The sequence below is a fragment of the Watersipora subatra genome, chromosome 8 (assembly GCF_963576615.1).
Source record: "Watersipora subatra chromosome 8, tzWatSuba1.1, whole genome shotgun sequence".
Lineage (NCBI taxonomy): Eukaryota > Metazoa > Bryozoa > Gymnolaemata > Cheilostomatida > Watersiporidae > Watersipora > Watersipora subatra.
In genome coordinates, this window is record NC_088715.1 from 17,747,849 (window position 1) to 17,773,626 (window position 25,778).

The window sequence follows — 25,778 nt, forward strand, 5'->3', positions numbered from 1 at the left end:
CAAAAAATTGATACACCTCTAGTATTTAAGCAATATTTCGAGAATAAAAACAGATATCGTTTTACTGTAAAATGCATCTTATTCAGAACAAAATGTTCTACAAGATAAGTATAAAATTGTTTAGTGAATCCCACCCTCGCAAAATTTCTAATGCTTTTTTGGCGTTGATTGAATGACGCGGTGTGTTTTTTATTGCCATGACGTTACCGATCTGGTTTACCCGTTTTTGAAAAATAATTAGAAATGGAATCGCAGAGCCAAAATATTTTTTATTGGTTGTATGTGATGGCAACAAGATTGTTTCATTAGAATCAAAATTTGATTGGCCTAGCTAATGTGCGGGCTTCGTAATGAGAAGAAAAGTGAAACCTTATTGATAAGCCGATACATCGGCTTGCGGTAGAGAATGAGTTAATGTGAACCAAGTTAAAACCTTATTTTAGAGGATTTAGAATGCTTTTCTAATGTTTCTGATTTAAAAAAAGATTAGGATGATGTTTAAGTCATATTTTAAATAAATCTTTAAAAAGGAAAACGTTCCACAACAACTTTAAGTGTGGACCTCACTTGACTGAGAAGCTGCCGAGGTGAAATGACTAAAGTGATTACATGAACCTTTAGAATGAGCAAAAAGGTGCTATAGTCCTGCCCCTGATTAAACACAAACATTGTTTTTGTCATTGCGCAACAATTTTATCTCCAACAAGTTCAGGGTTAACCCAAACAGGCTGCCTTGATTATTGACTGTTGCTGACAGAAGGAGAATGAGTATTGTGATTGAATACAATAAAAGATGATGATATAATGTACAGATGTTTAAAAATAAAATATCAAAATAATGGGAGAAGAATGATGTTAACTTATTTCATCAAACTTGAGGTGCCAAGTTTGATGAAATATTTGAAGAAATAATGTTACAGGCATTGAGTCACGAAAGAGATTAAAGACATAGGTAAGTTTTTTTCTGATTTAATGCACCAATGCCATAACTCTAAAAAAGATGCAATAGTTGTGGCTACTAAACCAAAAAATATGAAAATTCTATTAGCAAAAAAATGTTTTTCTTCGGCATCTGTTCTCTTATTGTCTGTTACTAATGCCCTGGCACTTTATTGTGTTATGAGAGATCATCAGGTATGCCGAACAAGTACATAGAATAAGCATGTGCAAACTATTCTAAAAAGCTGGAAGGAAGATGACAAGCACCGGTGCAGGAGTGTCGAGTGATTAACCCTTTCACAGGTAAGTTTTTGAGCCTATTTCTAATCGTTCTGGGTGAATTAATTTTTCAAAAAAATGAAAATTTTGAAACTATATTGAAATGATATTTTTGCTACACTATGGTTGTATGATAGGTTTGTATCATATAACAAGGCATTGTACAAACAGTTTTACACCCTTTGTGCCTATATGAGCTATTTAAACTACCCTTACAAATGTAAAAAAAAATTTAAAAATTGAAAAATTTGATTGTTGTTGCGATAATGTTATATTGTTGAATAAAACATATTCTGTATTTATATTACAAATAAAACATTTTACAAGTAGAACCACACTTTGAAATGCATATTAGCCTCTGGTGGAGCAAATACTGGCCCAATGAGACTGGTAAAATCATTGACATTGGGGCATTTGTCATTGCTAAGGTTTCTAATTACAGTCCAAACCCCATCATTACTGATTGCATCTCCTCCACCATCCCTTGGCCCAACAACAGAAGCATCGTCATCACTAGAATCATCACTTATATCAAAGTCCATTAGATTGACATCCGAAAAATTTGAGTCATCAACTATAGAATTTGCCAAAACAAACTGGGCCCTTCGAGTTGATCTAGCAGGTCGTTGGGAAGATGAAGCCATGATTATAAAATGCTTTTTGTGTTCACAAAAAATCAATGCTTGTATCTTACTAAGTAAAAAAGGCACAAAGAAAGGGCATCGACAACGATCGTAAAGCATAAAAATAATTTCGAGAAAAAGGGCTTAGTATCTTACAGAGTAAAAAACATAGAAAAGTCATTTGACAATGATCGCCCAAAACCAGTTGAAATAAAAAGATACATGTCTAAAATGTAGTTATTCAAGTCCTCACATGTGTTCTTTTACTTTAAAAGTATTTAATTAGATAGAAAAATGAACACAGACCAATAGCAAGTTCTTTTGTTCACATAAAAGCATAAAAATCGATTCAGGGAATAGGCTTAGTATCTTACTGAGTAAAAAAACATTGAAAGAACGTTTGATAACGATCGCCCAAAACAAGTTGAAATAAAAAGATACGTGTCTAAAATGTATAGTTATTCGAGTCGTCACATGTGTTCTTTTACTTTATAAAGTCTTTAATTGAATAGAAAAAAACATACCAATAGTAAGTCTTAATACATAGTGCGTACGATATCGACATTAATGTCGCACCACCCACTAGAATCACTATCGCAAAACGACATTAATGTCGTATCACCTGCAAAAGGGTTAAGTTGTATGCCACTAGTTCAAATCATATGCACTGGAATATTTTATTCCGACATCAAACCGGGCCTTAAAGCCTGGTTCACACTATATATGTCAGCATTGTCCTTTTAGCGTTCATCATCGACTATGCGGACCGGGAGCTGATAGCATATGCTCAGCTTTCATCAAACTTGTTATCTAAATGTTTCAGATGCCAAGTTTGATGAAATAGGGTGTTTAGATTTTCAATATACAGGCATTTAGATGAGTCAACAGTGCTACTGCCTGGTCGTGAATCATGCAAAGCCTCACTCTAACAAATAGTTTTGCTGTGCATTGAGATCAATACTCAGTGACGAACATCAACTCACTCAACATGTTGGATGAAACACTCAGACTTTGATAACGGCTGTAGTCAAACTCACTAAAAATAATTGGGTTCAAAACTCTGTCTAGTTCCTGGGAACCAGCATCTTAACCCTTTGAACCTTGGTCATTCTCGTCAATGTGTGTCTGTGAACCTGGGCAATTTGTCCAACGATCAGAAATTTTTAAACTTTTATTAAATATATCTAAATTGACTCACAACACAGTAATATTTGGTAAAACGCTGGTAAAAAAAGTCGGGCAACCCACAGCAAATGTCATCAAACGGGAAAAAACAGTATTTCATCATTATTCTGGCTAAAACTATAAAGATTCGTACTATTTTAAAAGTTCGTAAAAACATTTACATTAGTATCACATCCATCGAGCACACGCTCATCACCATTTTATGACTCAAAATATACTAGAAAGTTATAGTTGGTATAATATAATTTTTCATTTGCATCACAATCACTTATGACCTCCCAACGAACGAGTCGTATCGAATTTTTCATGATGGTCTAATGAAATCTGTTATTATAATGAAGGAAGTAGATAAAGATATTTGAAAACTGTTACAAATGGAAGTGAAATTTCTCGTCTAACATCTTGTGCAAAAATTAATTTGATTGGTTTACGCTGTTACTTACATGTAGAAGCAGCTTTTGTAAACAGAGTCATGTGAATGCTGGTATTTCAGCTGTTAGGGATTCTGACACACCCTACGGACTATGCAATGCCGGAATACCGGCCATTAGGGTTCAAAGGGTTAAACAGTCACCTGCAGACTGAGTAGAAAATGAAAATGAACAAAATGAAAAAGGAGGGTATTAACAGACTTACTGCCAGCCGTTACCAATCTACAAAAAATTTAAAATTTTACGTAATTCGCAACAACCCAAATTTTAGTAATTTGAGTTTTTCACATTTCAGAAACTACTACACTCCACTGATTCAGCAAATACCTTACTTTTTGGAATATTAGCCGCTACTTTTTTCTGATGATTTGAGCCATGCGGCTTATATAAGAGTGTGGCTAATGTATAGCTTTCTCTTTCACTGCTAGGGCGCATTAACCAGAATATCCGGTTAGTGCGCCTCTTGCGATGAAAAAAAAACGAAACAATGCCTAATGGTACTGTTCCGTTGGGCACTAGGTTAAAAAGCGTCAATTAATACGAAACTGTGTCGTTAGTCACTGTTCCGGTTTACACAGCAAAGTTGCTGCCGCGTTAAAAAGCACCGTCCTGAGTTCTGCGGCCTATACAAAGGTGCGGCCTATGTATTGTTTTATAAAATAAAGCAGATGCGACTTATATACGAGTGCGGTTTATAGTCCGAAAAGTACGATAGTTTAGTTGCATCTGACAACACAGTATAAAGGCAGGATCAATATACTTTGCAAATGCTCCTCTCTGTCATTAATGCTAAGTATATTGAAAAGCACTGCCCACGCAACCTTTGTAAAACTCAGAATTTAATAATGTCTCATGAGTGGCAGAGTACTAAAAAAATTTTACTGATTATTTTTAGGCCTGTTCTTTACAACCAGCAGTCAAAGAATTTGTCCGACTTAATTGAATATAAATGGTTACAAAATTTGTTTCGGGGTTAAAACCGTGCAACTTCACGAACAAAAACATTTTATTGCTTTTATCGATACAAAAGATTTTCATTACCCAACATTAGTAATTAAAACTACAACTCATAGAGAAGTTGGCAATTTGTTTTAAATTATATCTTCAAATGTGACAGAGGCTATTTTTGCAAAAGACAGACTATTTTGTCTTGTTCAAGGTTAGTACCTCATGAAACTTGATAATTATTCTGCACACTGAAACATGAACTGTACAGCTGGTCAATAACGAAACAAATCAATCTTTTTATATTTATAAAAATTTGAAACTGGCACAATATGCGCCATCACATGCTATGCAAATTGGAAAAGAAAAATCTGAAACTGCTTTTAACATATCTGTAATATTTACAAAAATAGTTAGTACTCCCTAAAGTTTGTAAAATTTTTATGTTCCATCATTTCTATACTTGTAGTTTAAAATGAACCAGTAGACATTCCGAGAGTTTTATATACCAATCGTGTTAGTTGAAATTTATGTTGCAAGAAATCAAACCAAAATACTAGGTCAACCTTTATTAAAGTGACTTTTAACAACACGATTGATAGAATGGATATGTGAGCCACTCACTATGCGTCCTTCTTGCAGTCTGGAGAGATCTCAGACATGCTATGCTAGGCAAGTTTATTTTTATGATGCAGACAAGTTCGTTTTTTAAAAGCATTATCGATATTGTTTAGACGACATACAACTGTCTTTGCAGATAGAGGTTGGCAGACTTCTTCAAAATGGTGAGTTGTTGTTATGTAACCACCCTATCAGATCTGGTCTGTCTGCCTTAGTGCACTGCTCACCAAACATGATATCAGCAGATTTCAAAGTTCATTAGCTCAACTCATTTCTGCTTCATCTCTGGGAAAATTGACAGCATTGCTTGTCAATTATTGCTGAGGCTCCCTCATCGCCAATGAACGCTAGAGAGTAGCCCGCTTAACTAAACAATGCGAGAAATTTTATTGTTATCGAATCTGCATAGGAATAATATTTCATGCATGATAGGCCTGGCTTTACTAGCAACGCCATCTCGAATCTCTCAAATTAAACATTGAGTTTGAGCTACTGGTCAATATTGCATTAGCACGTGCAATGAAGCTCCCATAGCTCTCGTTACATGAAGGGGAAATGGGCAAAGAAGCTTGAGGGACCAAAATCATGACAAAAATAGCAACTTCCAAGCTCAGATGAGAGTGGATGGGCATGGGCAATTGAGAGAGATTAAAACTCAAAGGCAACTTTCTAAAGGTGTCCTTGCACAAAATGTTAGTAGATTTTAACAATAAGTTTGGTATTTTTTATCATTTTCGATTGTTTTTGATGTTTGAGGTGATCTGACTGTCAGGATGTTTCAAGATTAAAATCGACAAAACTTGATCGCAGTTAAAACGCTCAGATCATCAATCGAAAGTGCAATTATTATGTCTTGAAAGTAATAGCCGATACCTACTATTACAACCATAACATCTAGTGATATTAATTCGCACGTATTTTATTCTGGATATTGGTTTGAATCGCGATCGAGTTTTGTTGATTTTAATCTTGCAACATCTTGGCAGTCAGAACACCTCAAACATCAAAAACGATCGCAAATGTACCGATGCTTTCTGGTAAAATCTCTTAAAATTTTGTGCATGTTCCTCCTTGAGATAGGATTACAATGTGCGGCCAAACCTTAGGATACTTCTATCCTATTTGTAAAAAAATATCTACCATTGAATAGTGACCTTCAAGGTCAAACCAGTGCACATAAACTTGAGCATATCTTCTAGTCGCTGTTTTGAGTGACATACGATCAATAGGTTAATTTCTCTATCTATTAGAAAATGACCTGCAGACTATTTCGTCAAAAACCTTTTAGCATTTGCTAAGCTGTTTTTTATATCTCAATGAATTGGTTATCATAACCTACCAACATTTATAAAGATCTCAGGCCATGGTTACTCCATTCACCCCTACAATTCGATTACCATGTAACCATTATATACTCTATTTCCAAAACTATAGCATAATTCTTTTACAATAGGGAAAGTAAATTGTTAGAAAAAAAATTATTTCTCGAATTATTTTCTCTATCAATAATAAATAAATCTCTCTGAGGATTTCGTGCTCAGAGAGATTTATTTTCTCTGAGCATGAAATCCAAAAGCATCCTAATTGAAGCAAATTTGATGGACAAGCCATTCAAAGTGGGACCTGCGCAGTCTTGGCAGATCTTTAACATGTGTTTATGACTGTTCTATATATGTGCTGCAAAACTAACACTGCTGCCAATTAATTTCTGGCAGCGTTGCAATAGTACACGCGTTCTACCATCAGAAATATTGTATTACTACTGAGATACTGTAGTTGAAATGTAAGTACAGTTTAACATACGAATGCTAGTCATGCTTTTATCAAACGTGCTCAATTATTAACAAAACATTTCATGCGGAGTTTTTCTTTTTCAACTACAATTATGAAAACAGCTCCTTTTGGCAGTATTTTACTAATTATACTCATATGAAGTGTTGCATAGGTGGCAGCATTTCAATGCGTTGTCTTACAAAAGGCTGACTCCAGAAAATAAATTAAAAACTTAAATGAGTAAAAAAGTAAAATTTCATTTTGTGAAACATTGGTAATTTTGTTATGTCACTTCTTTTAACATTCCAAATAAATTGTTTTCTAGATTTTTTTCAGTAAAACTATCAATTCAAACATATATAGTACTCTAAGATTAAAACTTTGAGAGAAGACATTTGAATTATGTTGTTTTTCTACAAAACAGTTTTGAGTCTTTTGACAAAGGTATTTCTTTGTACAGTATTTCAGAAATAGTTATTTATAAACACTTTATAACTAATTAAAGGGAGCCTACATTTTAATGTTTTTGTCATTTATTAGCTTTTACAAAGCCTCAATAACCGCAACTACCATCAGTATAAATGATGAAAGTGTAAATGGACAATTCTGGCATCTAACCAAAGGCTTACAGAAAGTGCAATAGAAAAACCGCAACTATGGAAAGTTAGTTTCTCTCTACTGTGGTTTCAGTTTTATTGACATGTTTCCATTTCAAAAAATGCAGTCGTAAACCCTAAATGTGAATGTTGATGCTAGGAGACTGATCACATTACATCTGTTCATATTGGCATTCATCAGATAAATGCATCAAGTTTGACAGGAATGTGATTTGTGTATCCCACGATAACGTAAATGACTGCAAACTGTCAGTCAAGTTTCACACTGTATGGCCTTGTGTGATACCAATCAGGATAGATATACTTACAGGCAGTATTGCTCAACCTCATTTTTCGAAACTGTACGTTAGCATCACACGCTACTCATTATAGATCAAATGCGGTTCCGTAGCTGCTTGTGTGTATATGCTTATGTGCGTGTTTCTCATTTCATAAATTCGTAACAGTATAACATTAAGCAGAAAATGAATACTGTTACCGTATTGATTAAATGGTAAGCCTAATTCCTACGTATTATTATAATATGTAGGAATATAAAATATTTAAATAAGTAAATAAATATATTTATTTAAGGGACCTTAAATATGTTAAACATTAAACATCATCGTATGATATTTAAGGTTTACGTAGTCTCTGTGAGTCTCTGTGAGACTACGTATTTCAATGATGTCAATGATGTATGTCAATCAAGTGCTGTACATTCTTAAGAGCATTGTTTTAAGAACAATGGCTCTGTGAGCTTGACTGGACATGTGTAAGCCCAGTGGGGGAACATCAACGATTGGAGATCATGCCCAGTTGCAGAGAGCAATTTAAGATTGGATGTCATTCCTGTCCAATAGCCTTTTTTGGGAATTGAACCCCCGCCCTGTTGTTTGCAGGTCTGACATTTTAGCCCACATAGCCCACAGCTTCTCCGTTGAAGTCATTGAACTAAAGAGATCTAAATACGCTTGAGCTATTCATAGCAGACATTTCTTGTTGGTATACCGGTGACCAGCAGCTCAGAGAATTTCAGGCGCAGTCAGCTTTGAAGCACTCAACACAGCAAATAAAACTGTAGCCATATTAAGTGAGTAGGTATTAAATGTTACTTTATATTGTATACCAATACAATTACTTAATTGTGAGTTTAAACTTTCTTATGTTTGCCGCAGCTGTACTAGCGAAAGGTTGAAATAATCTCAGAAACTTACCCACAAGGGTTTATGTAAGTGCTGTTGACACCTACAAGCCAGTCTGGTATAAATATCAATGGCTGAGACAGCAATAAATGTTCTATCAAACTTACAACTTATAGAGTTATCCTACTGATGACCATAAAACTGAGATCTGTGGTCATCAATAGCGGACATGTCTTAGCTCAGTGACATGAGAACTTTAACAACTGGAGACATCCCTAATTGAATAAAGCAATTGAAGGTTGGATGGCACCACCAGTAGCCTTTTTTTGGGAATTTAACCCCTTTGAACGTCAGTCGTTCTAGACCACTTTTCACGGCTTCTCCACTACTTCCACCCTGAGAAGTTCACAGCTTTTCTGCTACTAGTACTGAGCTAAAGATATCTAAATATTATAATACAAACTAAAATAAGTAAAGGTACCTAAGGTAAAGTTTACCTGGCAGACTGTCGCTAGTAGTAATCCAGCATAAGGTTCGGCCAAACTTTCCAGATGATGCCTTCTTTCGTCAGCTTTAGCAGATCTCGTATTGGTTGTGCAGTTATATTCCTGTGAGCACAGCTTAGACTTCACTAGTAGTGTACCCGTAGCATTCCTCTGTGTGAATAAAACTAACTGCTATGGCATGTAGTCAACATAAATCCGTAACCTGATATCCATGCACTGTCTTGAAAATCTATGACAATATTTATTAGACAGCGTAAGACAAGGCGATACAGGCTCCGCCTCCTACTAGCAATTACATGTGGTTGAGGCGAGCGGGGCTGGTGATTAGTACGCGTACTAGCGTGTGCAAACAAGCGATACCAATATACTTGACTATTATTAGTCACCTAGCCTTTGCTCCATCGACTGATTAAACAAACACACTAATAATTGATTAGTGTATTGTGTTACAGCTATTGATATGGCTCAGTCAGCGCAAATAAGCCTTCATTCATCCTGGCTTTCATCCAGAGTGATTTAGAAAGTGTGTTTCAATCACTTAATGGTAGCATAAAAGTTTTGCAGAAAAATTATATCTACAAATATTTTCTATAGGGTGTGCTGGTGAGAATTCTGACAAACAGTATAAGCAATTTGATGAACGAAACTCTAATGTTTCAGCTGTTTTTTACTAATCTTCAGTAAGGTGGATGTCGGCATGCACACCGATCTACATTGTAGGCTTGAAAGGCGTCTAAGACGTTCTATATAGGATAAGGATATAGGCCATTCCAAATATTAAACTTTGATTTGATGGTTACGGGTTGAACAGTGTACACTGTTCAACCTTTGTGTGTGACACCATGCTTGGCCTTGCCTTGTAGACAAATGGACCACAACCGCCTCCCCAGTTTATAGACCAAAAACCCTCAGCTGAGAGTTAGAGACAGCCAGTGCTAAGGCTCTAAATACAAAATAGCTTGTGCTCCAAACCAAATCAAAAACCAGTTTTTAATGTTAGAAGGCAATTGCTTTAAAAAAATTGTTTATAAGCAACTTGGTTTGTTAGCAGCTGCCAACAATGGAGAAGTCTTGAGGAATGAAGATTTTATTCCCTTCATCAATGTCACCACTCTATTCTGGGTCAGTTTGCCGCTACATCTGAGCAATACTTTCTATTTAAAGTCCAGAGTAGAGTGAAGGGGTGTGTAATGGCCTCGATGATTCATCATTCACCTTAGGGTTAGTGTTTTGTTTTTAGACATCCCAAACACTTCCTCTCGATGTCCTGACCTAATTTATTTGTTATTGCTTATGAAAGATGGACTGACTGTTGTCGACCAATAATATTTTATCCTTTTCCATTATTTTTCTTTTGGGGGTGGCCAGTCTTGCCACTGCCTTTCTGGTAGCTTAGGTCATTTATAGTTTTACCTTGTATTCATACACACTTGTAAATCTAAACTTGTAAAACTATGGACATAAAGTTCAGGCACTTTCAGCCACCTATTTAATTTCACAAGTGCTGTCAAGGAAGCAAAATTAATATTTTTACTAATTGCATTTCCTTATTTGGTTTAATTTGTCTCAATTATCTTTTAATTTTAATGCTGTAAATGCATAAATAGTTGAACCTGTAATGCTGGTATAATTATTGTTGTTTTGCACTATTGTCTTGTCATACATGTATTTTATTCTGCTTATCTTTATGTACACATTTTAGCGATTATATAACCTTTACTACAGGTTACAATTCTATCGACATAGTCAAAACCAAAGTATTTCTTCAACAGCACAACCAATCTAGAATTTCAAAATTTTATAGGGTGTCTATTAAACTCTCAAAATTAATGGACCTGAAAGTTATAGATTTGCGCGTGTCTATGTTAAAAAAAACTTATCGCAAAAAGGATGAAACCGCATAAGCAAAACAGCTTTTTTGTGTAGGTTTTTCTATTAAGTATGGCCATATCAGTAATGCATTTAGTTTTTTAATTTAAGAATGTGTTATATAATATCAATTTTTAAATTGAGCTATTTAAACTATTGAACTATATTTAGGATTTTAAATATAAGTATCACTTTTCAGTAAAGTTTGCTGTGAAGGTTAAAATCTACGTAGTTTTATCCAGCTGCTGTACTTATTAAAAATGTTTGTGTTTTATAGTTTCGGTTTTTTTTTAGACTGAATGGCCTAACGACAAGACAAACTTGAGCAAAAAAGTACACAACCAACAGCAGTTGTAGTTTATTACACAATAAATAAACAAAAATTATTATTGCTGTATTGTGGTTATCTCTCTAATCAGATTGATTTTATTTTAGTGTTTCATGAAGTGAATTTTTTCATGTTTAACTTGGTTTCAATAACCAAGATTGCTCTCTGTTTTCTAAATGATTGTGTCAAATTTTATCAACTTAAAACTCAGCTAATAAGGAATACTTGTTTGTGGATTTGTTCAACAGTCGGTTTGTTTCAAGACCTGAAAAAACTCTTTACAGGTTTTTGGTAAACGAATAGGGTGTTACAAAGCTAATTTACATTTTTTTCTTCAGTAAGAAAAAATATTGTGCTGTATTAGTTTAGGGTGTTGAACAAATCCTAATTGATAAAACCTTGACACTTATTAAACTAAGAGGTTAGTCCCTTGTCTTATCATCAGTTCCTGCAACAACAAAGGCGCATTTAGAAGAACCTTGCTGTCAATGGCACTCAATATATCTGTTTGTACCTGTAGTGAAATTCTCCCTTTTTTCTATGGATTTGTAAATTTTTTTAGTAAAAAGTTAAACTTATTAAAATTAAATTATGTATTGCATGCTGATTTTACTTCAAAAACGTTCTGCTAGAACATTCCACAAATTTTGGGTAGCAAACTTATAAATTTACATGTCAAATTTTAGGGGCTCAACACCATTAGAACTCGCCATCACTTAGCATTGGAATCATTGGAAGTTTACTAAATTAATGGAGTATTCAAGTAAAATAATATTCTTACTAAAAATTAGAAAAATGTACGGTGAAACCTGTATTTAACACCACTTCTATTTTACCGCCGCTATTTGACATTTTTAAACTTCACGAACCCATAATAGCAAATGATCAGTAGAACTGTAGAAAAGCGTCTACAAAAAATGTACTTAGAATGACTCGATTATATTAATAACAATTTATTCGTTCACTTTTTTGTTCAGTTTGAAGCCCGTTTCCAACTCCAAATCTTTAGATTTTTTCTTTAAAAACTTTGATTGTAACACCATAGAAATAATTAGTAACTATATCAGGCTAATAGTAATTCTTTGTTGAACACGGTTTTGTTACTTCAGCGTATATGAAAAACGTTTTAGCAATTGTTATTAGCTAAAATGCGATTGTTAGCAGTCGCATTTTACCACTTGTGCTAAGCGTACATCCGCCTAAAAGTTTGTCATTATTTTCGCGAAAAGTTTTTCAGGTAGCAACGCTAATATCGACTAGTTCAGCAGCGCAGAAAGATAGTTCAAGTCAGCAGACACTGTGGAAGATATTGAACAGCCAGAAGACGGTAAAATGGTTCCATTTAAAAGCAACAATCAAAATGCAACCTGCCGAGCAAATGATGCAAATGTTTTTGTTTCAAAAATGTTAATGTTTGCTTCTGCATGTATTATAATTATGGTATGATTATGTCATTTGCTGTTGAATATATTTTTGTAGTATTTATCAAATTATTAATATTACAAAACTTATAAATTTGCAGATTTATAGCATATTAATCGATAGCATGATGGTAGTAATCTGAACTCAGCTTACAATTAATCGATGCACATAGCTCCTGTTCTATAGCACATAAAAAGCTAGTTTTGGCTGCAAACTGTAGAAAACATATCAATGAGTGCAATGAGTTTTTATGTAATCTTGTCAAATATAATTATAAAAAAAACTATGCCTCCAAATTTAAAATGAATTAAAACGCTTTAAAGCACCAACAAATTGCAATGCAGGCTGTAAGATCGTCGTAGGGTTAATTGGAAGCAATATATATCAATTGGAAGAGATATTTTTCAGCTTTCCAATGCATATTTATTTAAAGATCTACAACAAGTTGGAGGCAAGTTAATAAATTTCTTGCATCCATAAGGGTTAATAATGCAATGGCCAAAGGGGAGTTCAAAATATGAGTGACATTTGATTTGCCTTTGAAAAGGTTAAATTTATTTTCTCAGAATTCTGACGAGGTGATTGAAAAATACAATGACAACTTTTATTTGAATGCCACCTCTAATGAAGTGTCACTCTACAAGAAGGGTTGAAAAATAGAGTGCCATGGCGTTAAAATAAAAAATTTCCGGTATGTGTCTATGCAACTTTTAATGTGTACATAATTTTCACACCCAACTTTTATAAAAGCCTTAGGCCTATATAAAATGAGCAGCAGAAATAATAGTTGTATGCAGTTCTACCTATATGACAAGTTGTATACATGCATATTACTCACAAAAATAAGCAAATAAATTGTATGCAGTGTGATCACATCTGTATAGATTGTTATCTTCAATCATTAAAAATAGAATGTTCAGATATTTGCCTACATAATTATTCGAAAGCATAATTTACATGTTTGGTTTACATTTTGAAATCAGGACAAAATAAGGATTAATTTAATATAGGTATAATTTATGGCTATTGACTAAATTCATACTGAGTAAGAATGTTGCAACTAAAAATTTTAGTTTTCCAACAAGGGGTGCAGTTTATTTTGGATACCATCATACATGTATATGAATTGTACAAATAATTTGAAGGTAGGCTTCATGAAAAAAGAGTAAGGCCGCCGTAAGTTGTTTCTTTTTAGAGTTTTCTTATATCTAAAATGCGAAAAACAGCTAAAGGCAGTATTTAGTATTCCAAAAAATGGTAACTCCCTGAGGGCAGAATAAAAAGCTAGTTCATGAAGTTAAAGTTGAACTTACATAAAAATTTAGTCAATTTTATCAGAAAATGTCAAAACCTTTCTATCATTTGTAACTGTTGGTGATGTTTGAAGGGATATGGCTGCCAGGATGTTTCAGTGTTAAGTTCGATAACACTTGATCACAGTTAGAACGATCAGATTGAAGCGAAAATGTGACCATAGATGCACTTCCGCAAAGAGGCTGATAGAATAAATCCGTGCAACATTGTAACTTGAACCCAAAGGCTAACAGCTGATGTCAATTACGATAGAGACAGGCAGCCTCGCAACAGGTGATGTCATCTTGGCGCATATTTTTTCTGATCATTTAATTGCGATCAAGTTATATCGATTATGATCTTGAAACATTCTGGCAATCTAATCCTCTCAAACATCAAAATAGTTGTACAGCAATACTTCAACTTACGAGTGCTCCAACGTACGAGAAACTTGAGATACGAGCTAGCTTTTAAGCAAGTTTTAGCACTAACATATGAGCCATGTTTGAGATACGAACACGTGAGTCAGTTGCCAAGTATGTCTGAGATGTTTTATGTTTATGTTTTATGAGCATCAATCTGTATTTTTCAACTGCTCAGGTTATACTTTTGTACCGTGTTTTTGTGCGCGCTTTTCAGTGCAGAATTGTGTGAATTAAAAGTACTGTGCGTAGACCGAAAGTTTGCCAGTAGAATGAAAAATAATGCAAAGAAAAAGCAAATGATAACAATTGATATTAAACGGAAAATTATTGAAAAAATATGCGAATAGTGTATGCGTGGTTGAGCTAGCTCAGAAATATGACAGAAATACATCCACAACTATCAAACAGAAAGATTATATTCAGGGCATTTAGCTCGCAAAAGGACTAACCATAGTTTCTAAACAGCGCAGCGATCTTCACGACCGCTGATGGAGAGACCGCTCAGGCATCGGCTAAAAGATAAACAATTGGCCGGTGACAGCGTAACTGAAACGACGCTATTTGAAAAGGCCGGTGCTATCTATCAAAACTATGAAAATAGACATTCGGACAAGTTGACTAGTGGTCGTGCATTAAACCTTTGTGACGACACCTGTGTTCGTCCTAATCGCAACATGTTGAAAGGGCGACAAAAGCAAACGTCCTGAAATAGGTTCATCATACAACGGCCGGCTAGCCGTGAAAGCGAAACAAAGGAAAAATTAGCTAACCAGCGAGAAACTTAAAACTATGAACGCCGAAGAAATTTTAATTACGTTAAGTTAAAAATGAAAGTTTGCTTTTAGATTTGCTTCTAAGTTTGTCTTTTAAGACTTTGATAAATTCCAAATTTATCAAAGTCAACTGTTGTAATGAAGGATAGCTTATATCTCCCTCTCTGACAAAAAAATGTGGTGATTTTCTAGTGAATTTCTAAAATAAGTTTAGTCAAGCCCTTTAATAGAAAGTAACCATAGGTTGAAATAAAATAGTCATGTGTTTGATCAGTTGATCTGTAATGAGGAATTTATCGAAGTGGAATTTACATGTCTAGTGACTTTCTCTTTCACATGTAGCTGCACCAACAAACACCTGCCAATTCATGTCTAATACTTTTATTGATTTGCATACAGTTTTATGCAAATGCCTCTTACTATTTGCATTGACCAATATCTGAATAAAAAGCAGCTTAGCCAAAACAGAAGTGAAGTTAGGCAGCGTGAAAGTACTCAGATGCTGCTGAGTTTGACAGTCTATTCATTAACAATACAAGCTAAAATTGACAATGTTTTAACTTACACCTTAGAGCAGGGTTTCTGATTAGGGGTGCTCGCACGCCCAAGAGGTGCGAGCTGTTGTTTGCAGGAGGTGCAATAATGAAGTTTCATCTCTGATGAATTTTAAAAGTAAATATCGTAACGCCATCAATCCTGAAAATGATTTGCTCATTTCACTTGACCACAAGGAGATATGTTGCAATGAGGTAATAGTAGTGAGAAAGCAAGAAAGTCAAAGGTCATAACGTGAGTTGTTTTTATATGTTTCTGCTATGTGAAAATGGGACACTTTTCAGAATGACCCTAATAACATATTGTTTTCATATATTATGTATGTTTGCTTTTAATTATATTTTAAGCCGTTTTGTTTCCTTCAAAACAAGAGGGTGTGAGATTGCCCTAGTCAATCGTAGAGGGTTCGACGATGAAATTGAATACGAGAGAACGCTGCCTTAGAACCTAAAACTATAAGAGTACAAACAAAGTAATAAGCAATCTATAAGTAAGAAGCAAAATTTAAAGATTGTAAAAAATATAAATACTAAAAACAATTTAATAATAAGAATTTATATGCAAAATCTTAATTAAAATGGACTCTAATTTGCACAAATTTTTCTGCCTTCACTTAAAACCTGTGATAAACTGTATAGCTCTTTCTGTACATTGCAAAACGGTTTTAGTAATGGCTGCCTACAATTACAAAGGCTTATAGTTGATCATTAGATAGGTAAAAAGATCAATAGATCTCATATTAAAAATCAAATTTTATTAACCAATGACAATTTCGTCTTTAGACAAAAGAGAACGCTGCATGTGTACTAACAGTGGCAGCTGCATACAAGTGAAACAGCATTTATACTAGACTATAAGTCAGCTGTACTCATAGCATGAATACATCCTGCACAGCATTATGAATGCTAGAGTTTAGCCATATCATGCTTCTATTACTAGAGTTAGATGATGTATTTCTGTGAAGGTTTAGAACTTGACACTGCTTTGAAACACAGGCTAAGTAAGGCTTTTTCCCCTAGAGGTGTTTTTGTAAATCATAATATTGATTTTATGTGGCAGTGCATCGCAATAGCTGATGCTGTATTTAGAAGCAACCAGTGTCACTGTGTAGAAAAGCAATTGGACAGCTAATTAAACTAGCTTGACGCGTAGCTACAAGTGATTGCAGAGTATCATGAGCAATTGTTGAAGATACTAAACATCATAAAACTGTAAAATTAGCAAAAAGGATAACTGGTTTTGGATAGTCTATTTCAAAAGCTGTAACTGTTGCCTATCGTGTGTCATCAGCATATAATTCCTTGTCAATTTGGCTAAGGAAATGTGATAGAATGGTTTTAGGGCTGCTTTGAAGCAGTACTTGCTGGACACTCTAGAATAGATTTGTTCTGCTTTCTTTTGCTTAGACTGTCCATGTTTTCTTCATTTACCATCTCATCTATTAACTCGGGCTCTGCGCCTCGAATAGCTATGCTACTGCACATGTGGACCCTCATTGCACCTTACTTTTTTATTATCTTGTTATGTTATGATTTAGTGTAAAATAAAACAAAGAAACAAACAAGCTTGACAAGTTGATGAATGTATATGGTCATCTGTGAATGAGACTTTTTATATCTAACAGAAATAAAGAAAAACGAACATTCTTGTTTCTACTATAACTACTGTGTGGCTCTCATAAGCAGTATTTTAACCCAATAAGGCAGCAATGCCTTTCTAGTTTTCTAAAACTTGAACTAGACTATCATGCAATTATCAGTGTTTTTCTCTCAAAGAATGCCTAAAATCATCATAGCATAAAATATGCTTCGAGTCAACAACGTTACAAAATGATATTCTAACTTATCAGACAAGTTCAAGCCAAAAGTTATGTTCAACAAACCTGAATTCATTTACATATAAATGTTGTAAAAAATAATTTTGATTTGTAGTGGTACAAATTAACTTAATGAATAATCATAATTCTGGCTAGATATTGCTAGAAACTATAAACTAGAATCGGTTGAAATTAGCCATTGTGTTTATTTCTAAAAATAGCCTCCAAACATACTCTTGCAGCCTAGTACTTTGCCGAGTTTGACATAATGATTTGGACAACTTTAATAATTTGTTTAATTTAATTTTTGTCAATCCTACTTTGTTATTGTGTCTGTCTGTTAGTCCATGGAGAGACTATTTTTCCACACTTTTTTGGCTAATTTCAGCTAAAGTTCACACTTCCTTTGCCTTTTTTGTATTACCTTATTGACAATAACTTCATTTCAAATACAATTAACTTTCAAACTATGTTATGCAGCTATAATAAAAAGAAAAAAAGGCCAACAGTTAATCACTAAAATCAAATCAATGGTTTTACAAATAGCCTTCCACCAGATTACTAAAAATATAATCCTTTTAAAAAACCCTGTCTGGTTTCTGAGAACCAGCCTGTTAACCAACCATCTGCAAGCTGATTAGAAATAATATCCCATGGCTTACAGTGAATGTGAAATAAAGGAAAATTCTCCCTAATGTTAGATTTTGCGCTCCAGCAGTGTCACTGATGATTTCCTTTTGTGCTGCAGTGTGAAATGAGGTTTAGCAAGTCAAAATATTCAAATAAAGTTATAGCAAAATTTGGAAACGGATTAATTTAAGTAACCAACTGTACCTTACGATGCTTTTTATAGTGATTCTACAAGTTGACTAATGGTCTAACTCGAAGCATAAAAAATGCAAAAAACTTACTTCAAATTTTGGAGGCTGCTGGACATTATAATCGTTGATTTGTTTGTTACTCTCTCACATGTGAAATTAGATTTAAGTATCGATTATGTTGATATGACAGTTAAGGAGTTAAATAAAAACATACTTGATGACAATTATATTCCTGAAACAGGTTGAAACAAGGAACATGTCACCATCTCACAATGACTGGGTTATTGCGGATTAGCGAAAACAAATGCGCATATGCATAGCATCTTTAACTTTGATACATCAAGGTAGAAAGGTGTAGCATATTTAGTTTTAGAGCCTTATGTCTTTAGTTACTAACTCAGAGTCTAAGATGCTCAACGAAACATCCTATTGCTTGTGTATAACAGGAAGTAAAAATAATGATCTAAATTGTCTTTGGAAGGCATAACAATTCCAACTTAAATTATCAACAATATACTACCAATTTGACAAGATATTCAAAAAATGCGCCTTTGAAAACTTGCTTTCAATATATTACATGCTAAATAACCTCAAAACAGCCAAGGTAAGATAATTCTTAAGCCTGCTCTAAATTGATATATAATAAATATAGTTTGACTAGATGACTACTAGTTGGTCTAGTTTTTCAGAGAACAGTAATATCATTGAGTACAGTTTCATCAATGAATATTATCAGATACATTGCAAGTTTTTGTGAATTGCATCTTATTTTTTCCTCATGTTTGCAAAAAATGCACTATGAACCTGATTGATGAAGACTCCAAGTGCACATTAGGTTGGCTAATGGAGGTGAAGTCTTTTATAGATTTTAAACGATCTTAAAAGAAAGAAAAACTCAATGTGACCAGTTGTTAGAGATTTGTCTGGTGCTTTGATAGGCTACTCTTCAGTGTCTAGAGCAGAAGTCGAACAACAAATGGCTAGAGAGGCTTTGTGATATAGACATGAGTTGATAGAAATGGGATAAACTAGCAAATCTTTTTGCTTGAAAATGCATCTAATCTTAGCCTTTGTTTTGATTAAAAGCATCTACCTATTTTCACTCATATTTACATGTAGAATAAAAATAAACAGATATTTCAGCGAATATTTTTATTACAAACTTCCCTCCTGAAAAAAAACTACATGTATTTCAGTTTGTTAGTAGCTATCTTCTTCCCAGATTAAATATATTAGGTAAAAACTATCAGTAGAAGTTATCTACTCAACAATCTAATAACTAAATTGGCAAGCCACACAAAACAGTCTATATTACAGTATATATGTGAACTTTTGGGTTAAATTCACATATAAAAAATGAAAGATATTTTTAATTTCTACAAGAGGATTGTAACACTTGGGCGCAGTGCTAAAACAATTAGCGTGCGCAATTGTTTTAGCACTGTCTAGAATTGTTTTAGCAATTTAGCACTGTTTTAGAAATTGTCTAGAAACAATATTTCTAGACAGTATATGATAGGTTTTAAGCCGTTGCACTTGGTATGGCTCAGTGGTAGAGCGTCTAGATTTAAAACTTGCGGTAGAAATATCCATCATTTCAAATCCATTCGAACGCAAGAAACATTAATTCCAAGATACTAATAGCTATAATAGCTATAGCTGGCCATACCGAAGGACGACAGACGATAAACTTTGAGAATTATAAATATAAATGTTGTTGAAAACAAACAAAAAGATTAACCTTGATTGCCAGTGGTCCAATTTAACTTGAAGGTTTACTTGTATGTGGAAATATGATTACAAGCTCTTAAAAGCTAAAACACGAACAGGAGTAGTATGTAGAGAGCAGATCTACACACGTTTGCACTTAAAGTGAGATTTTGGGTACATTTTAGCCCGAGAACCTCGGAGAATGGTGTTGTCTGATGGAAAGTTTGGGGGGGTAGGTGTGTGAGTGTTGGGAGCTAAGGTTATGAAGTTTGAGAGGAATTGTGGGAAGGATGCGGTGCTGGTCGAGAGGAATTGTGGGAAGGATGACGTGAAGAGGGCGATGGTTTCGGGTTTCGATGCGATGGGTTTGGGGTTCGGGTGTCGACGAGTTGAGCGATCGATCATCGAATGGTTGGGGTTGGGTTGGCGACCGGTGGGGTGAACGGTGTTATGTCGTTTCGGTTGAATGAACGCTGGATTTGTGGGGGTGAATATCTGGGACATCGAGGGCTGGTTGGTTTTCCGGAGTGGATCTCGCGGATTATCGAGGAGAGCGAGAGATTACCGGATGAGTGAGGGGGTTAATATCTGGGACACCGAGGGGATGATTTTCTGGAGATTGTTATATATTTGAAACATTGAATATATATGAGAAAGTGTTTATGTACAAAGTTATTTTTTTGAAGATTTGATGTTTTTGTAATGTTGAAGCTCTTGAATGGTTAAGAATCTTAAGGATTTTATTTTCGGGTTTTTTTTTTGTATATATGTAAGATTGAAATTTGTTGGAGAAATTAATATGTTGAATGAAAGATCAGTTTTATTACAAAATTATTCACTTTAAAAGATATATTTATATGTATTATTCATTATTTTCCATCATCATTTCGTTTCAATAAAAATAAAATAGTTTATGTTTAACTTGAAATATATGAAAATGTTCAAGTAGATAGGTCACAATAAAGATAATATAGTATAAATGAAACATTGAATATATATAAGAAAATGTTCATGTACAATCTTTAAAACGAAGTTTGTATCGAGTTGTTCATCAATCACTCATCGTCATCGGAAATAGTTATGATAGCAGGATCCTTTTTGCATTGTGCCGAACTCTCGTAAAATCTGCTTGCTTCTTCATGTCCCATGACTACTACATCGTAGTATTCGCGAGTATTGTGAGATGTTACTAGCCCCTTGTATATAATGATACCCGGATAATTCTCTTTCAACGAAAGGGCATATCTCGAAGGCATCGTTATATGTATTATTCATTATTTCCATCATCATTTTGTTGCAATAAAAATAAAATAGTTTATGTTTAACTTGAAATATATGAAAATGTTCAAGTAGATAGGTCACAATAAAGATAATATAGTATAAATGAAACATTGAATATATATAAGAAAATGTTCATGTACAATCTTTAAAACGAAGTTTGTATCGAGATGTTTATCAATCACTCATCGTCATCGGAAATATCTATGATAGCAGAATCCTTTTTGCATTGTGCCGAACTCTCGTAAAATCTGCTTGCTTCTTCATGTCCCATGACTACTACATCGTAGTATTCGCGAGTATTGTGAGATGTTACTAGTCCCTTGTATATAATGATACCCGGATAATTTTCCTTCAACGAAAGGGCATATCTCGAAGGCATCGTTAAAGTTCCTTGAACTTCCTCTCCATCAACTTTGGTTGAAAATGCTACAGTTGGTACCACATTCACCTTGCCTTCAGCATCTTTGTATTCACTTGTTCCAACATTGTGATAGTAGAAAATAGATGGTGCTTTGAACTCCTTGAGATGACGAGTCTCGAAAAGTTGTATTTTCTGAAAGAATATCCCAATAGGACATACAGACAGACTATGACAAAATAGGACTTATAGTAAAACTAAAACATTCAGACAAATTAGTTCATTCAGTTGAACTAAGGAAATAAATACATGTAATACTTACTGAAGAAGCAAATTCTTCCATCCTTTTCTGACTATGTTTAGGGATATATCCATTTTGCTGGTGAGATATGGGAATCTACAATAGCATTGATTACAGTCAGACTACAATATACATTCAAACCATCTCATTCAATTAACTCAGAAGAACCAAATTCATCTGTTTTAATCTGAGTAGGGATATAACATACACTTTGCTAAGATATTGGAGTTTGCAATTACAATGAATACAATCAGCCTAGAACACATAGTTACTACTCAGAAGAGAAGATACATTGTAACATTCCTACATAACATCTAGATTGAATTTGTAGTACTTACTGTAAACCGTAATCTTTCGTTGAGATCTTGATAGAACTTTTCACGTAAGAGAAATCGACAAGCTTTTCGATTCCGGTCGCTTATTTCCATTCCATGAGAGCAGTAACCCCATCGCTTCACACATTTATCTGCACATTGTAATCGTTCTTGAAATATCCTTTTTCTGTTGTCTCTGGTACTCATTGTGAAGTTATGAACTGAATTGAAAAGGCATATTCGATCGAAGGTTTTATAACAAGTAGAAGTGTTGACGTGGTTCATTTATTTTGTGACCTAATGATATATATAAACAGATTTCGCGAAATTCAATTTCGCGAAATTCACTTTCGCGATATTCAATTTCGCGAAAGTTGACTATATAATATATATAATGTGTAATTTTTGCGAAATTCAATTTCGCGAAAGTTGACTATATAATATATAATGTGTAATTTCGCGAAATTCACTTTCGCGAATTCCAATTTCGCGAAAGTTGACTATATAATATATATAATGTGTAATTTCGCGAAATTCACTTTCGCGAAATTCAATTTCGCGAAAATCTGTTTACTATTTTCGCTTCATTGATTCTGTTGGATATGCCACTATTCTTCAATACTCTGTATAAGAAGCTTGCTCAGTGTAATTTTCCTTTTCATCACTTAGTCCTGCTCCTGATGCCTACCTATATACAGATTGAGATTTTGGGGCAATCGAGCGTTGATACCATAAGGCTTGTATGCTTCAGCTAGAATTCTGTTAGCCGGCTACTCGCGATTAAGTTCGTTGAGTGTCGCTGTGTTCAGGCTGTCGTGTGGACAAGCGCCTTGGCAATCGACCTGAGTGTTTTCCTAGGCTTGCCTATGGAATTCTCCTGTTTGGTTTGGCTTAACCATTCCATAACAGTCTCTTGCCCAGTAAATAGAGGGATGAGCAAAAAACAAGAAGGCCCAATGGACAGATGGAGGAATTGTACTAAGGTAGGTATAGGTAAGTATTCAATTTGAAGAGAATATAAAGAAAATGAATATATGTATTGTTTTGAATAAATGTAGTATGTATCATTTATTCTCTCAAAGATTGATGAATGATAACAGGGTTCTCTTTACCAAAAGTATTTTGTCATGATTTTATCGAAAGATTGTGTATTATATATAACTTCACAGTCTTTTCCATATTTTGAAGATATCAGTTAGAATGTGATGCTAGCAAGTCTACTAGTTTAATTTAATTAAAGGATCCATGGGTGCTTTACCGCTTCATGGAATAATTCTCAATATACTGATTACTCATGATGATCTCTCACAGTGCAATCAGGAGTGTTAATAAAGTACTGAGAATAAGTATATGTACAATTATTATAAAGTGTAGTAAGAGATCATCAGGTGTGTTAATAAAGTACAGAGAATAAGTATGTGTACAATTATTATAAAGTGTAGTAAGAGATCATCAGGAGTGTTAATAAAGTACTGAGAATAAGTATGTGTACAATTATTATAAAGTGCTGTAAGAGATCATCAAGAGTGTTAATAAAGTACAGAGAATAAGTATATGTACAATTATTATAAAGTGCTGTAAGAGATCATCAAGAGTGTTAATAAAGTACAGAGAAGAAGCATATGTACAATTATTATAAAGTACTGTAAGAGATCATCAGGAGTGTTAATAAAGTACTGAGAATAAGTATATGTACAATTATTATAAAGTACTGTAAGAGATCATTAGGAGTGTTAATAAAGTACTGAGAATAAGTATGTGTACAATTATTATAAAGTACTGTAAGAGATCATCAGGAGTGTTAATAAAGTACAGAGAATAAGTATGTGTACAATTATTATAAAGTGCTGTAAGAGATCATCAGGAGTGTTAATAAAGTACTGAAAATAAGTATATGTACAATTATTATAAAGTACTGTAAGAGATCATTAGGAATGTTAATAAAGTACTGAAAATAAGTATGTGTACAATTATTATAAAGTATTGTAAGAGATTATTAGGAGTGTTAATAAAGTACTGAGAATAAGTATATGTACAATTATTATAAAGTGTAGTAAGAGATGATCAGGAGTGTTAATAAAGTACTGAGAATAAGTATATGTACAATTATTATAAAGTGCTGTAAGAGATCATCAGGAATGTTAATAAAGTACTGAGAATAAGTATATGTACAATTATTATAAAGTGCTGTAAGAGATCATCAAGAGTGTTAATAAAGTACTGAGAATAAGTATATGTACAATTATTATAAAGTGCTGTAAGAGATCATCAAGAGTGTTAATAAAGTACTGAGAATAAGTATATGTACAATTATTATAAAGTGCTGTAAGAGATCATCAGGTGTGGTAAAAAAGTACAGAGAATAAGTATGTGTACAATTATTATAAAGTGTAGTAAAAGACCATCAAGAGTGTTAATAAAATACAGAAAATAAGTATGTGTACAATTATTATAAAGTGTAGTAAGAGATCATCAAGAGTGTTGATAAAGTACAGAGAATAAGTATGTGTACAATTATTCTAAAGTGCTGTAAGAGATCATCAAGAGTGTTAATAAAGTACTGAGAATAAGTATATGTACAATTATTATAAAGTGCTGTAAGAGATCATCAGGTGTGGTAAAAAAGTACAGAGAATAAGTATGTGTACAATTATTATAAAGTGTAGTAAAAGACCATCAAGAGTGTTAATAAAATACAGAAAATAAGTATGTGTACAATTATTATAAAGTGTAGTAAGAGATCATCAAGAGTGTTGATAAAGTACAGAGAATAAGTATGTGTACAATTATTCTAAAGTGCTGTAAAAGATCATCAGGAGTGTTAATAAAGTACTGAGAATAAGTATGTGTACAATTATTATAAAGTGCTGTAAGAGAACATCAGGAGTATTAATAAAGTACAGAGAATAAGTATATGTACAATTATTATAAAGTGCTGTAAGAGATCATCAAGAGTGTTAATAAAGTACAGAGAATAAGTATATGTACAATTATTATAAAGTGCTGTCAGAGATCATCAGGAGTGTTAATAAAGTACTGAGAATAAGTATATGTACAATTATTATAAAGTGTAGTAAGAGATCATCAGGAGTGTTATTAAAGTACAGATAATAAGTATATGTACAATTATTATAAAGTGCTGTAAGAGTTCATCAAGAGTGTTAATAAAGTACAGATATTAAGTATATGTACAATTATTATAAAGTGCTGTAAGAGATCATCAAGAGTGTTAATAAAGTACAGAGAATAAGTATATGTACTATTATTATAAAGTGCTGTAAGAGATCATCAGGTGTGTTAACAAAGTACAGATAATAAGTATATGTACAATTATTATAAAGTGCTGTTAGAGTTCATCAAGAGTGTTAATAAAGTACAGATATTAAGTATATGTACAATTATTATAAAGTGCTGTAAGAGATCATCAAGAGTGTTAATAAAGTACAGAGAATAAGTATATGTACAATTA

At 33.6% G+C, this 25,778-nt stretch overlaps 2 protein-coding genes across 2 annotated transcripts in view; both read right to left on the minus strand.

Annotated features, from left to right (window-relative positions):
• Positions 1-9,239, minus strand: part of LOC137401589 (uncharacterized) — a 66,934-nt gene extending 57,695 nt beyond the window's left edge. The window contains exon 1 of the mRNA XM_068088017.1: positions 9,035-9,239. The gene's annotated coding sequence lies outside the window, so the exon portion shown is untranslated. The remainder of the gene's footprint in view (positions 1-9,034) is intronic.
• A 12,239-nt stretch (positions 9,240-21,478) lies between these two features.
• Positions 21,479-22,531, minus strand: LOC137402118 (uncharacterized). The gene is made up of 3 exons (XM_068088582.1): positions 22,334-22,531; positions 22,017-22,091; positions 21,479-21,889 (listed from the first exon to the last, which is right to left on the minus strand). Exons 1-3 carry the CDS (start codon positions 22,514-22,516, stop codon positions 21,515-21,517), a joined length of 633 nt encoding a protein of 210 aa, XP_067944683.1. The 5' UTR covers positions 22,517-22,531; the 3' UTR covers positions 21,479-21,514.
• Between the last annotated feature and the right edge of the window lie 3,247 nt (positions 22,532-25,778).

Excerpts from the sequence above, each read along its gene's own strand:
- LOC137402118 (XM_068088582.1), bottom strand. The coding sequence starts at position 22,516 with ATGAGTACCAGAGACAACAGAAAAAGGATATTTCAAGAACGATTACAA. Across the intron at positions 22,092-22,333 it reads ACGAAAGATTACGGTTTACA|ATTCCCATATCTCACCAGCA; the intron begins GTAAGTACTACA and ends ATGCTATTGTAG. Across the intron at positions 21,890-22,016 it reads TGGAAGAATTTGCTTCTTCA|AAAATACAACTTTTCGAGAC; the intron begins GTAAGTATTACA and ends ATATTCTTTCAG.